Source organism: Oncorhynchus mykiss, chromosome 7, assembly GCF_013265735.2.
Source record: "Oncorhynchus mykiss isolate Arlee chromosome 7, USDA_OmykA_1.1, whole genome shotgun sequence".
In the NCBI taxonomy this organism is placed as follows: Eukaryota; Metazoa; Chordata; class Actinopteri; order Salmoniformes; family Salmonidae; genus Oncorhynchus; species Oncorhynchus mykiss.
The window spans coordinates 90,095,791-90,111,628 of NC_048571.1; the positions used below are offsets into that span (position 1 = coordinate 90,095,791).

At 39.9% G+C, this 15,838-nt stretch overlaps 1 protein-coding gene across 1 annotated transcript in view; it reads left to right on the forward strand.

The window, feature by feature from the left end:
- The first annotated feature begins 231 nt into the window (after window positions 1-231).
- The window catches only part of iqsec1b (IQ motif and Sec7 domain ArfGEF 1b), a 66,627-nt gene continuing 51,020 nt past the window's right edge, over window positions 232-15,838 (forward strand). The window contains exons 1-2 of the mRNA XM_036984364.1: window positions 232-510; window positions 11,792-13,194. Of these exons, the coding sequence (XP_036840259.1) occupies window positions 11,798-13,194 (1,397 nt within the window). The 5' untranslated portion in view covers window positions 232-510; window positions 11,792-11,797. The remainder of the gene's footprint in view (window positions 511-11,791; window positions 13,195-15,838) is intronic.

Consider the following 15,838-nt stretch of genomic DNA (forward strand, 5'->3'; position numbering starts at 1 on the left):
CTCCCTGCAGTGTGGAAGGTGAGGAGGCTTGTGATCTAACAGATCTCTCTCTCCTCCCTGCAGTGTGGAAGGTGAGGAGGCTTGTGATCTAACAGATCTCTCTCTCTCTTTCCCTGCAGTGTGGAAGGTGAGGAGGCTCGTGATCTAACAGATCACTCTCTCCTCCCTGCAGTTTGGAAGGTGAGGAGGCTTGTGATCTAACAGATCTCTCTCTCTTCTCCCTGCAGTGTGGAAGGTGAGGAGGCTTGCGCCTACGAGGTGGGCGGGTCTTTAGACCAATACAGTCGAGGCATCCCTCTAATCCACAGTGTAGACGGTACTGGGCAGGACCGCTTCGACAGTGGACATCTCTTCAGCCACGTGGTGTTACCAGGGCAACCACAGTCACGACGACCCAAGCTGCAGCACAACCAGTCCATCCTCAGGAAGCAGGCCGAGGAGGAGGCAATCAAATGCTCCCGATCCCTGTCTGAGAGCTATGAGCTGTCAGCCGACCTACAGGACAAAAAGGTAGGGAACACATGGCACGGTATAGCACACATAGGACCAGTAGAGGGAGAGAGCAGTGCTAGTTAACTAGATAGTTACCCCCTACCCACTGACTCTAGCTCAGGGAGAGGCTGTGCTAGTTAACTAGATAGTTACTCCCTACCCACTGACTCTAGCTCAGGGAGAGGCAGTGCTAGTTAACTAGATAGTTACTCCCTACCCACTGACTCTAGCTCAGGGAGAGGCAGTGCTAGTTAACTAGATAGTCAGTGGGTAGGGTGTAACTTACTCAGGGCCACACCACTCAGACTCTGGAGTTCAACTAGTTTCCATGACGACCAAGAAAAGGAGGTAAAGTCAGATGGGTTGTACCTAGGCCTGTAGAGGTCATGAAATTTGGTCAGCCGGTGATTGTCAATTATATAACTGCCGTTCTCATGGTATTTGTCCGTTAATTAACATAAACACATTCAGCAACTCCTGGCTTCCACACACAACGTACAAGCCACTGATGCATCTACATTTGAGCAAGTCTAATACATTCATGTAATATAGTCTACCTACACCATCACAATAAATCCATGTAATATAGTCTACACCATCACAATAAATCCATGTAATATAGTCTACCTACACCATCACAATAAATCCATGTAATATAGTCTACACCATCACAATAAATCCATGTAATATAGTCTACACCATCACAATAAATCCATGTAATATAGTCTACCTACACCATCACAATAAATCCATGTAATATAGTCTACCTACACCATCACAATAAATCCATGTAATATAGTCTACACCGTCACAATAAATCCATGTAATATAGTCTACCTACACCATCACAATAAATCCATGTAATATAGTCTACACCATCACAATAAATCCATGTAATATAGTCTACCTACACCGTCACAATAAATCCATGTAATATAGTCTACACCATCACAATAAATCCATGTAATATAGTCTACACCATCACAATAAATCCATGTAATATAGTCTACCTACACCATCACAATAAATCCATGTAATATAGTCTACACCATCACAATAAATCCACGTAATATAGTCTACCTACACCATCACAATAAATCCATGTAATATAGTCTACACCGTCACAATAAATCCATGTAATATAGTCTACACCGTCACAATAAATCCATGTAATATAGTCTACCTACACAATCACAATAAATCCATGTAATATAGTGTACACCATCACAATAAATCCATGTAATATAGTCTACACCGTCACAATAAATCCATGTAATATAGTCTACACCGTCACAATAAATCCATGTAATATAGTCTACCTACACATCACAATAAATCCTTGTAATATAGTCTACCTACACCATCACAATAAATCCATGTAATATAGTCTACCTACACCATCACAATAAATCCTTGTAATATAGTCTACCTACACCATCACAATAAATCCATGTAATATAGTCTACACCGTCACAATAAATCCTTGTAATATAGTCTACACCGTCACAATAAATCCATGTAATATAGCCTACACCATCACAATAAATCCATGTAATATAGTCTACCTACACCATCACAATAAATCCATGTAATATAGTCTACCTACACCATCACAATAAATCCATGTAATATAGTCTACCTACACCATCACAATAAATCCATGTAACATAGTCTACCTACACCATCACAATAAATCCATGTAATATAGTCTACCTACACCATCACAATAAATCCATGTAATATAGTCTACCTACACCATCACAATAAATCCATGTAATATAGTCTACCTACACCATCACAATAAATCCATGTAATATAGTCTACACGGTCACAATAAATCCATGTAATATAGTCTACCTACACCGTCACAATAAATCCATGTAATATAGTCTACACCGTCACAATAAATCCATTTAATATAGTCTACATCGTCACAATAAATCCATGTAATATAGGCTTCCTAGACCATCACAATAAATCCATGTAATATAGTCTACCTACACATCACAATAAATCCATGTAATATAGGCTACCTACACCATCACAATAAATCCATGTAATATAGTCTACACCGTCACAATAAATCCATGTAATATAGTCTACCTACACCGTCACAATAAATCCATGTAATATAGTCTACCTACACCATCACAATAAATCCATGTAATATAGTCTACCTACACCATCACAATAAATCCATGTAATATAGTCTACCTACACCATCACAATAAATCCATGTAATATAGTTTCCCTACACCATCACAATAAATCCATGTAATATAGTCTACCTACACCATCACAATAAATCCATGTAATATAGTCTACCTACACCATCACAATAAATCCATGTAATATAGTCTACCTACACCATCACAATAAATCCATGTAATATAGTCTACCTACACCGTCACAATAAATCCATGTAATATAGTCTACCTAAACCATCACAATAAATCCATGTAATATAGTCTACCTACACCATCACAATAAATCCATGTAATATAGTCTGCCTACACCATCACAATAAATCCATGTAATATAGTCTACCTACACCATCACAATAAATCCATGTAATATAGTCTACCTACACCATCACAATAAATCCATGTAATATAGTCTACCTACACCATCACAATAAATCCATGTAATATAGTCTACACCGTCACAATAAATCCTTGTAATATAGTCTACACCGTCACAATAAATCCATGTAATATAGCCTACACCATCACAATAAATCCATGTAATATAGTCTACCTACACCATCACAATAAATCTATGTAATATAGTCTACCTACACCATCACAATAAATCCATGTTATATAGTCTACCTACACCATCACAATAAATCCATGTAACATAGTCTACCTACACCATCACAATAAATCCATGTAATATAGTCTACCTACACCATCACAATAAATCCATGTAATATAGTCTACCTACACCATCACAATAAATCCATGTAATATAGTCTACCTACACCATCACGATAAATCCATGTAATATAGTCTACACTGTCACAATAAATCCATGTAATATAGTCTACCTACACCGTCACAATAAATCCATGTAATATAGTCTATTCCGTCACAATAAATCCATTTAATATAGTCTACATCGTCACAATAAATCCATGTAATATAGGCTTCCTAGACCATCACAATAAATCCATGTAATATAGTCTACCTACACATCACAATAAATCCATGTAATATAGGCTACCTACACATCACAATAAATCCATGTAATATAGTCTACACCGTCACAATAAATCCATGTAATATAGTCTACCTACACCATCACAATAAATCCATGTAATATAGTCTACCTACACCATCACAATAAATCCATGTAATATAGTTTCCCTACACCATCACAATAAATCCATGTAATATAGTCTACCTACACCATCACAATAAATCCATGTAATATAGTCTACCTACACCATCACAATAAATCCATGTAATATAGTCTACCTACACCATCACAATAAATCCATGTAATATAGTCTACCTACACCATCACAATAAATCCATGTAATATAGTCTACCTACACCATCACAATAAATCCATGTAATATAGTCTACCTACACCATCACAATAAATCCATGTAATATATTCTACCTACACCATCACAATAAATCCATGTAATATAGTCTACACGGTCACAATAAATCCATGTAATATAGTCTACCTACACCATCACAATAAATCCATGTAATATAGTCTACCTACACCGTCACAATAAACCCATGTAATATAGTCTACCTACACCATCACAATAAATCCATGTAATATAGTCTGCCTACACCGTCACAATAAATCCATGTTATATAGTCTACCTACACCGTCACAATAAATCCATGTTATATAGTCTACCTACACCGTCACAATAAATCCATGTTATATAGTCTACCTACACCGTCACAATAAATCCATGTAATATAGTCTACACCGTCACAATAAATCCATTTAATATAGTCTACATCGTCACAATAAATCCATGTAATATAGGCTTCCTAGACCATCACAATAAATCCATGTAATATAGTCTACCTACACATCACAATAAATCCATGTAATATAGGCTACCTACACCATCACAATAAATCCATGTAATATAGTCTACACCGTCACAATAAATCCATGTAATATAGTCTACCTACACCGTCACAATAAATCCATGTAATATAGTCTACCTACACCATCACAATAAATCCATGTAATATAGTCTACCTACACCATCACAATAAATCCATGTAATATAGTCTACCTACACCATCACAATAAATCCATGTAATATAGTTTCCCTACACCATCACAATAAATCCATGTAATATAGTCTACCTACACCATCACAATAAATCCATGTAATATAGTCTACCTACACCATCACAATAAATCCATGTAATATAGTCTACCTACACCATCACAATAAATCCATGTAATATAGTCTACCTACACCATCACAATAAATCCATGTAATATAGTCTACCTAAACCATCACAATAAATCCATGTAATATAGTCTACCTACACCATCACAATAAATCCATGTAATATAGTCTGCCTACACCATCACAATAAATCCATGTAATATAGTCTACCTACACCATCACAATAAATCCATGTAATATAGTCTACCTACACCATCACAATAAATCCATGTAATATAGTCTACCTACACCATCACAATAAATCCATGTAATATAGTCTACACCGTCACAATAAATCCTTGTAATATAGTCTACACCGTCACAATAAATCCATGTAATATAGCCTACACCATCACAATAAATCCATGTAATATAGTCTACCTACACCATCACAATAAATCTATGTAATATAGTCTACCTACACCATCACAATAAATCCATGTTATATAGTCTACCTACACCATCACAATAAATCCATGTAACATAGTCTACCTACACCATCACAATAAATCCATGTAATATAGTCTACCTACACCATCACAATAAATCCATGTAATATAGTCTACCTACACCATCACAATAAATCCATGTAATATAGTCTACCTACACCATCACGATAAATCCATGTAATATAGTCTACACTGTCACAATAAATCCATGTAATATAGTCTACCTACACCGTCACAATAAATCCATGTAATATAGTCTATTCCGTCACAGTAAATCCATTTAATATAGTCTACATCGTCACAATAAATCCATGTAATATAGGCTTCCTAGACCATCACAATAAATCCATGTAATATAGTCTACCTACACATCACAATAAATCCATGTAATATAGGCTACCTACACATCACAATAAATCCATGTAATATAGTCTACACCGTCACAATAAATCCATGTAATATAGTCTACCTACACCATCACAATAAATCCATGTAATATAGTCTACCTACACCATCACAATAAATCCATGTAATATAGTCTACCTACACCATCACAATAAATCCATGTAATATAGTCTACCTACACCATCACAATAAATCCATGTAATATAGTTTCCCTACACCATCACAATAAATCCATGTAATATAGTCTACCTACACCATCACAATAAATCCATGTAATATAGTCTACCTACACCATCACAATAAATCCATGTAATATAGTCTACCTACACCATCACAATAAATCCATGTAATATAGTCTACCTACACCATCACAATAAATCCATGTAATATATTCTACCTACACCATCACAATAAATCCATGTAATATAGTCTACACGGTCACAATAAATCCATGTAATATAGTCTACCTACACCATCACAATAAATCCATGTAATATAGTCTACCTACACCGTCACAATAAACCCATGTAATATAGTCTACCTACACCATCACAATAAATCCATGTAATATAGTCTGCCTACACCGTCACAATAAATCCATGTTATATAGTCTACCTACACCGTCACAATAAATCCATGTTATATAGTCTACCTACACCGTCACAATAAATCCATGTTATATAGTCTACCTACACCGTCACAATAAATCCATGTAATATAGTCTACCTACACCGTCACAATAAATCCATGTAATATAGTCTACCTACACCGTCACAATAAATCCATGTAATATAGTCTACCTACACCGTCACAATAAATCCCTTATTTATTTTAGAAAGGTCTAAAGAAACATGAGATGAAGAAAATGTAGTCTATTTCAGTAGAACAGAATAGCATACTGAGTTGTCCTGATGTTAGGTCCTGATCTGGCTGTGCCATATGGCTGTAGGCTACACTAGTTCATCGATCAGACTAGATTTGATTAGAATTCCGTGGCATTATTTTATAGTATGAAGAATACAATTGAACACAGCTGAATAAAATATAAAGGATATTTTCGGCAAACGATTTGATGGAGTGCTCACATACAGCTATTCTTTGTTGAGCGGTTAACAAAGAAATAGATATTACTATATGCTTAATGTAGAGTTATTAATGTAACTTTAGTTGTTCTACAAACGTTGGGCTATATGTTTAGATGTACAATACATTGTAAGGCTGCATGATGGGACTCCAATGATGATTTTTTTAAAAGTCACAAGAAAGCACGAGCTCTGCTTTGTTTTTTAAACATGCTGTACACACTACATCCATCTCTCATTCACAATTCGACAAGCACTCCATGTCCAAAACTTAAACGAGCATAACTTTTAAGTTCAAGTTTCAACTTGATTTGTTCCAGAGGGTAATTGGTTTTGCAGCAGCGGAGCATTAAAAACAACAAGAAACATACAAAACATTAACAGTTACCTGCATTACAAAGATACAGTTATAGTGACTACAATTAACTAGTACATAATGTCATAGGGCTGACAGCCACCAGTACAAATATATATATATACAGTTCTAATGATTGACATTAGCATCAGCACAAAGGTAAAGCAATACAAATAAGTAAAGTGCAATAGTTCTGGAGGACCGGTACACTCAGCTGTCTCCATTTCAGAGGCAATAGACAACAATAGGCTATTATAGCCAGCAATGGCTGTTATGCCTTAATTCTGCCGGAACTAATGGGGATCCATAATAAACCCCAGGAAGAGTAGCTGCTGCCTTGACAGGAACTAATGGGATCCATAATAAACCCCAGGAAGAGTAGCTGCTGCCTTGGCAGGAACTAATGGGGATCCATAATAAACCCCAGGAAGAGTAGCTGCTGTCTTGACAGGAACTAATGGGGATCCTTAATAAACCCCAGGAAGAATAGCTGCTGCCTTGGCAAGAACTAATGGGGATCCATAATAAACCCCAAGAAGAGTAGCTGCTGCCCTGGCAGGAACTAATGGGGATCCATAATAAACCCCAGGAAGAGTAGCTGCTGCCTTGACAGGAACTAATGGGGATCCATAATAAACCCCAGGAAGAGTAGCTGCTGCCTTGACAGGAACTAATGGGGGATCCATAATAAACCCCAGGAAGAGTAGCTGCTGCCTTGGCAGGAACTAATGGGGATCCATAATAAACCTCAGGAAGAGTAGCTGCTGCCTTGGCAGGAACTAATGGGGATCCATAATAAACCTCAGGAAGAGTAGCTGCTGCCCTGGCAGGAACTAATGGGGATTCATAATAAACCCCAGGAAGAGTAGCTGATGCCTTGGCAGGAACTAATGGGGATCCATAATAAACCCCAGGAAGAGTAGCTGCTGCCTTGGCAGGAACTAATGGGGGATCCATAGTAAACCCCAGGAAGAGTAGCTGCTGGCTTGACAGGAACTAATGGGGATCCATAATAAACCCCAGGAAGAGTAGCTGCTGTCTTGACAGGAACTAATGGGGATTCATAATAAACCACAGGAAGACTAGCTGCTGCCTTGGCAGGAACTAATGGGGATCCATAATAAACCCCAGGAAGAGTAGCTGCTGTCTTGGCAGGAACTAATGGGGATCCATAATAAACCCCAAGAAGAGTAGCTGCTGTCTTGGCAGGAACTAATGGGATCCATAATAAACCCCAGGAAGAGTAGCTGCTGTCTTGGCAGGAACTAATGGGATCCATAATAAACCCCAGGAAGAGTAGCTGCTGTCTTGGCAGGAACTAATGGGATCCATAATAAACCCCAGGAAGACTAGTTGCTGACTTGACAGGAACTAATGGGGATCCATAATAAACCCCAGGAAGACTAGCTGCTGACTTGACAGGAACTAATGGGATCCATAATAAACCCCAGGAAGAGTAGCTGCTGCCTTGGCAGGAACTAATGGGGATCCATAATAAACCACAGGAAGAGTAGCTGCTGCCTTGACAGGAACTAATGGGATCCATAATAAACCCCAGGAAGAGTAGCTGCTGCCTTGGCAGGAACTAATGGGGATCCATAATAAACCCCATGAAGAGTAGCTGCTGCCTTGACAGGAACTAATGGGGATCCTTAATAAACCCCAGGAAGAGTAGCTGCTGCCTTGGCAGGAACTAATGGGGATCCCTAATAAACCCCAGGAAGAGTAGCTGCTGACTTGACAGGAACTAATGGGATCCATAATAAACCCCATGAAGAGTAGCTGCTGCCTTGACAGGAACTAATGGGGATCCTTAATAAACCCCAGGAAGAGTAGCTGCTGCCTTGGCAGGAACTAATGGGGATCCCTAATAAACCCCAGGAAGAGTAGCTGCTGACTTGACAGGAACTAATGGGATCCATAATAAACCCCAGGAAGAGTAGCTGCTGTCTTGGCAGGAACTAATGGGATCCATAATAAACCCCAGGAAGAGTAGCTGCTGTCTTGGCAGGAACTAATGGGATCCATAATAAACCCCAGGAAGAGTAGCTGCTGTCTTGGCAGGAACTAATGGGATCCATAATAAACCCCAGGAAGAGTAGCTGCTGACTTGACAGGAACTAATGGGATCCATAATAAACCCCAGGAAGAGTAGCTGCTGTCTTGGCAGGAACTAATGGGATCCATAATAAACCCCAGGAAGAGTAGCTGCTGTCTTGGCAGGAACTAATGGGATCCATAATAAACCCCAGGAAGAGTAGCTGCTGTCTTGACAGGAACTAATGGGATCCATAATAAACCCCAGGAAGAGTAGCTGCTGTCTTGGCAGGAACTAATGGGATCCATAATAAACCCCAGGAAGAGTAGCTGCTGACTTGACAGGAACTAATGGGGATCCATAATAAACCCCAGGAAGAGTAGCTGCTGACTTGACAGGAACTAATGGGATCCATAATAAACCCCAGGAAGAGTAGCTGCTGTCTTGGCAGGAACTAATGGGATCCATAATAAACCCCAGGAAGAGTAGCTGCTGTCTTGGCAGGAACTAACGGGATCCATAATAAACCCCAGGAAGAGTAGCTGCTGTCTTGGCAGGAACTAATGGGATCCATAATAAACCCCAGGAAGAGTAGCTGCTGACTTGACAGGAACTAATGGGATCCATAATAAACCCCAGGAAGAGTAGCTGCTGTCTTGGCAGGAACTAATGGGATCCATAATAAACCCCAGGAAGAGTAGCTGCTGTCTTGGCAGGAACTAATGGGATCCATAATAAACCCCAGGCAGAGTAGCTGCTGTCTTGACAGGAACTAATGGGATCCATAATAAACCCCAGGAAGAGTAGCTGCTGTCTTGGCAGGAACTAATGGGATCCATAATAAACCCCAGGAAGAGTAGCTGCTGACTTGACAGGAACTAATGGGGATCCATAATAAACCCCAGGAAGAGTAGCTGCTGACTTGACAGGAACTAATGGGATCCATAATAAACCCCAGGAAGAGTAGCTGCTGTCTTGGCAGGAACTAATGGGATCCATAATAAACCCCAGGAAGACTAGTTGCTGACTTGACAGGAACTAATGGGGATCCATAATAAACCCCAGGAAGACTAGCTGCTGCCTTGGCAGGAACTAACGGGGATCCATAATAAATACAAATACAAGTGTAACTTTAGTATGCCTACTATGGTGTACCATGTTACCGTGTGACTGTGTTACAGTTACTATGCTACTGTGTTACAGTTACTATGCTACTGTGTTACTGTGCTACTGTGTTACTATGCTACTGTGTTACTGTGCTACTGTGTTACTGTTACTATGCTACTGTTACTGTGCTACTGTGTTACTGTGTTACTGTGCTACTGTGTTACTATGCTACTGTGTTACAGTTACTGTGCTACTGTGTTACTGTTACTATGCTACTGTGTTACTATGCTACTGTGTTACTGTGCTACTGTGTTACTGTTACTATGCTACTGTGTTACTGTTACTATGCTACTGTGTTACTATGCTACTGTGTTACTATGCTACTATGCTACTGTGCTACTGTGTTACTGTTACTATGCTACTGTGTTACTGTTACTATGCTACTGTGTTACTATGCTACTGTGTTACTATGCTACTGTGTTACTGTTACTATGCTGCTGTGTTACTATGCTACTGTGTTACTATGCTACTGTGTTACTATGCTACTGTGTTACTATGCTACTGTGTTACTGTTACTATGCTACTGTGTTACTATGCTACTGTGTTACTATGCTACTGTGTTACTATGCTACTATGCTACTGTGCTACTGTGTTACTGTTACTATGCTACTGTGTTATCGTGTTACTGTGTTACTGTGTTACAGAACTATAGATCGATTCTATATGTGTTTGTTCATTTGTTTCTGGTTATGTTATTCCCCTAAATGTGTGGGCATGTATACTGAGCATTCAAAACTTTAAGAACATCTGCCCTTTCATGACAGACTGACCAGGTGACTCCAGGTCAAGGCTATGATCCCTTGTTGATGTCACCTGTTAAATCAACTTCAATCAGTGTAGATGAAGGGGAGGAGAAAGGTTAAAGAAGGATTTTTAAGCCTTGAGACAATTCCACATGGATTGTGTATGTGTGCCATTCAGAGGGGAATGGGCAAGACAAACAATTTTACTGCTTTTGAATGAGGTAGGTGCCAGGCGCACCGATTTGTATCAAGAACTGTAACGCTGTTGGGTTGTTCATGCTCAACTGTTTCCGTGTGTATCAGGAATGGTCCGCCACTCAAAGGACATCCAGCCAACATGACACAACTGTGGGAAGCATTGGAGTCAACATGGGCCAGAATCCCTGTGGAACCCTTTCAACACTGTTCTGAGGGCAAAAGGGGGGGTGCAACTCAATAATAGGAAGGTGTTCCGGATTTTTGGTATACTCAGTGTATGTCACATAGTAATTTGAAATGGCTTGTAATGTAAATGAACATGTAAAGGGGTAACCAAACTTCTCATGCTGTCGATTGATTGGTTGATTGATTGATTGGTTGATTGATTGGTTGGTTGATTGATTGTCTTCTCTCTCTCCTCCAGGTGGAGATGCTGGAGCGTAAGTATGGAGGCCGTTTCATAACGCGTCATGCGGCCCGCACCATCCAGACAGCCTTCCGCCAGTATCAGATGAACAAGAACTTTAAACGTCTCCGCAGTTCCATGTCCGAGAACCGCATGTCCCGACGTATCGTCCTGTCCAGCATGAGGATGCAGTTCTCCTTGGAAGGCCCTGAGAATGTTCATCAGTCGTCCTTCCTCACCGACAACGGAACCAAACACCTGGGGGCCCTGGTCCAATCAGAATGCAGCTCTGACCTGGGGGGTGTGGTCCCAGGTACTATGAAGTCACCTGTGGTGGCCCAGAACGATGACTTCACTGACGCTATAACGGAGCTGGAGGACGCGTTCTCCCGTCAGGTCAAGTCTCTGGCCGAGTCGATAGACGATGCTCTGAATAGTAGGAGTCTGCACAGGGAGGAGGGGGGGCCAGGAGAGACGAGGCAAGGGGGTAGAGGACACCCTGACCTGGACAAAGACCGAGACAGAGAGCTGTTCTCCTACCAGGTCAAACCCTCCTCACACAGCAGTGCGGAACACCACAAACTGGATGAGATGTCAGCATCATACAGCGATGTGACTCTCTACATCGATGAGGAAGAGCTGTCCCCTCCTCTCCCTCTGTCTCAGTCCCTGGACCATTCCTACTCTCCTCTCCCTCTGTCCCAGTCCCTGGACCATACCTACTCTCCTCTCCCTCTGTCTCAGTCCCTAGAGCGCCCCTACACCCCCCTACCATCGGTAGACCGGCCCTCCTCCAAAGAGTCGGAGCTGCGTTTGCGTTCTCTCTCCTGGTCTCTGGTCCATAAGGATGATAAAGGTCAGGGGTCAGACACCTCCTGCCGCAGCACACCCTCCCTGAAGCAGCAGGAGCAGAGGCTTAGGGTCGACCGTCTCCCGCTACTGACCATCGAGCCGCCCAGCGACAGCTCTGTGGAGCTCAGTGACCGTTCCGACCGCTCCATTCTGAAGAGACAGAAAGCCTACGATCGCCAGCCCATTAGTCAGCAAGCCAGCCCCAAACATCCCCCTCCTCACCCCTCCTTGTCTCACCCCCGTGGCCTGCCCCCCAAGGGAACCTCCTGGGATGAGGATGCTCCCCGCTACCGGCCACGTGCATTAGAGGCCCACCTGGCGATCAACGGGATGGCTAACCGGCAGAGCAAGTCAGAGTCGGACTTCTCAGATGGGGACAATGACAGTATCAACTCTACATCTAACAGTAATGACACTATTAACTGCAGCTCTGAATCCTCCAGTAGAGAACAGACCCTCAGAAAACAGACCTATCACAAAGAGACACGCAGCAGCTGGGACTCACCGGCCTTCAGTAATGATATCATCAGGAAGAGACACTATCGTATCGGACTAAACCTGTTTAACAAGTAGGTTCAGGACAGAGGCACACACACTGAAGTCTGAGTTAAATTACCTAGTCCTTTTGAAGCAGTCTGATCAGTGGTTGTAATCAGAGATCAGTGGTTGTAATCAGAGATCAGTGGTTGTAATCAGAGATAATTTGTTGTAATCAGAGATCAGTGGTTGTAATCAGAGATCAGTGGTTGTAATCAGAGATCAGTGGTTGTAATCAGAGATCAGTGGTAGTAATCAGAGATCAGTGGTTGTAATCAGAGATCAGTGGTAGTAATCAGAGAACAGTGGTTGTAATAAGAGATCAGTGGTTGTAATCAGAGATCAGTGGTTGTAATCAGTAATCAGTGGTGGTAATCAGTGATCAGTGGTTGTAATCAGTGGTTATAATCTGTGGTTATTATCAGTGGTTATTATCAGTGGTTATAATCAGTGGTTATAATCAGTGGTTATAATCAGTGGTTATAATCAGTGGTTATAATCAGTGGTTTTAATCAGTGGTTATAATCAGTGGTTATAATCAGTGGTTATAATCAGTGGTTATAATCAGTGGTTATAATCAGTGGTTATAATCAGTGGTTATAATCAGTGGTTATAATCAGTGGTTATAATCAGTGGTTATAATCAGTGGTTTTAATCAGTGGTGGTAATCAGTGGTTTTAATCAGTGGTGGTAATCAGTGGTTATAATCAGTGATCAGTGGTTATAATCAGTGGTTATAATCAGTGGTTATAATCAGTGGTTTTAATCAGTGGTTTTAATCAGTGGTGGTAATCAGTGGTTATAATCAGTGGTGGTAATCAGTGGTTATAATCAGTGGTGGTAATCAGTGGTTATAATCAGTGGTGGTAATCAGTGGTTTTAATCAGTGGTGGTAATCAGTGGTTATAATCAGTGGTGGTAATCAGTGGTTATAATCAGTGGTTATAATCAGTGGTGGTAATCAGTGGTGGTAATCAGTAATCAGTGGTTTTAATCAGTGGTTTTAATCAGAGATCAGTGGTTTTAATCAGAGATCAGTGGTTTTAATCAGAGATCAGTGGTTTTAATCAGTGGTTTTAATCAGAGATCAGTGGTTTTAATCAGAGATCAGTGGTTTTAATCAGAGATCAGTGGTTTTAATCAGAGATCAGTGGTTTTAATCAGAGATCAGTGGTTGTGTTCAGTGATTGTAATCAGCATCCAATCAAAATGTATTTGAGATTATTCCAAACATAGGGTGCAAGGAAAAGAAAGGCAGATTTACCTAACTCTGTAGACACCGAAGGAGTCGCCAAAGTTAACCAACCTTGTGAACGGGTAACTTAAAATGTTAAATATTTTCAGTGACGTTAGGTAAGTCGGAAGCTTATGAAGCAGGGCTTTGTAAACAAGAAGAGCGTAGTGATGTGATCTACTTGACTTTAAAGAGGTCCAGACAACATTTTGGTAAAGAATGCAGTGATGAGTAATAAATCTGTCTCTGTGATAAAACGAAGGGTACTGTGATAAACGTTATCCATGGACTTAAGAGAAGAGGCAGCTGCACAATGATAAATAGTATCACTATAATGAAGAACAGATAGACAGGTTGATACATAGTATCACCATAACAACAGGTAGAAAGGTTGATAAATAGTATCACCATAACAACAACAGGTAGACAGGTTGATAAATAGTATCACCATAACAACAACAGGTAGACAGGTTGATAAATAGTATCACCATAACAACAGGTAGAAAGGTTGATAAATAGTATCACCATAACAACAACAGGTAGACAGGTTGATAAATAGTATCACCATAACAACAACAGGTAGACAGGTTGATAAATAGTATCACCATAACAACAACAGGTAGACAGGTTGATAAATAGTATCACCATAACAACAACAGGTAGACAGGTTGATAAATAGTATCACCATAACAACAGGTAGAAAAGTTGATAAATAGTATCACAACAACAGGCAGAAAGGTTGATACATAGTATCACCACAACAACAACAGGTAGACAGGTTGATACATAGTATCACCACAACAACAACAGGTAGACAAGTTGATACATAGTATCACCATAACAACAGATAGAAAGGTTGATAAATAGTATCACCATAACAACAGGTAGAAAGGTTGATAAATAGTATCACCACAACAACAGGTAGACAGGTTGATAAATAGTATCACCATAACAACAGGTAGAAAGGTTGATAAATAGTATAACCATAACAACAACAGGTAGACAGGTTGATAAATAGTATCACAATAACAACAGGTAGACAGGTTGATACATAGTATCACCACAACAACTGGTAGACAGGTTGATAAATAGTATCACCATAACAACAGGTAGAAAGGTTGATAAATAGTATCACAATAACAACAGGTAGACAGGTTGATAAATAGTATCACAATAACAACAGGTAGACAGGTTGATACATAGTATCACCATAACAACAGGTAGAAAGGTTGATAAATAGTATCACCATAACAACAGGTAGAAAGGTTGATACATAGTATCACCATAACAACAACAGGTATAAAGGTTGATAAATAGTATCACCACAACAACAACGGAGAAAGTTGATAAATAGTATCACCATAACAACAGGTTGATAAATAGTATCACCATAACAACAACAGGTAGAAATGTTGATAAATAGTATCACCATAACAACAACA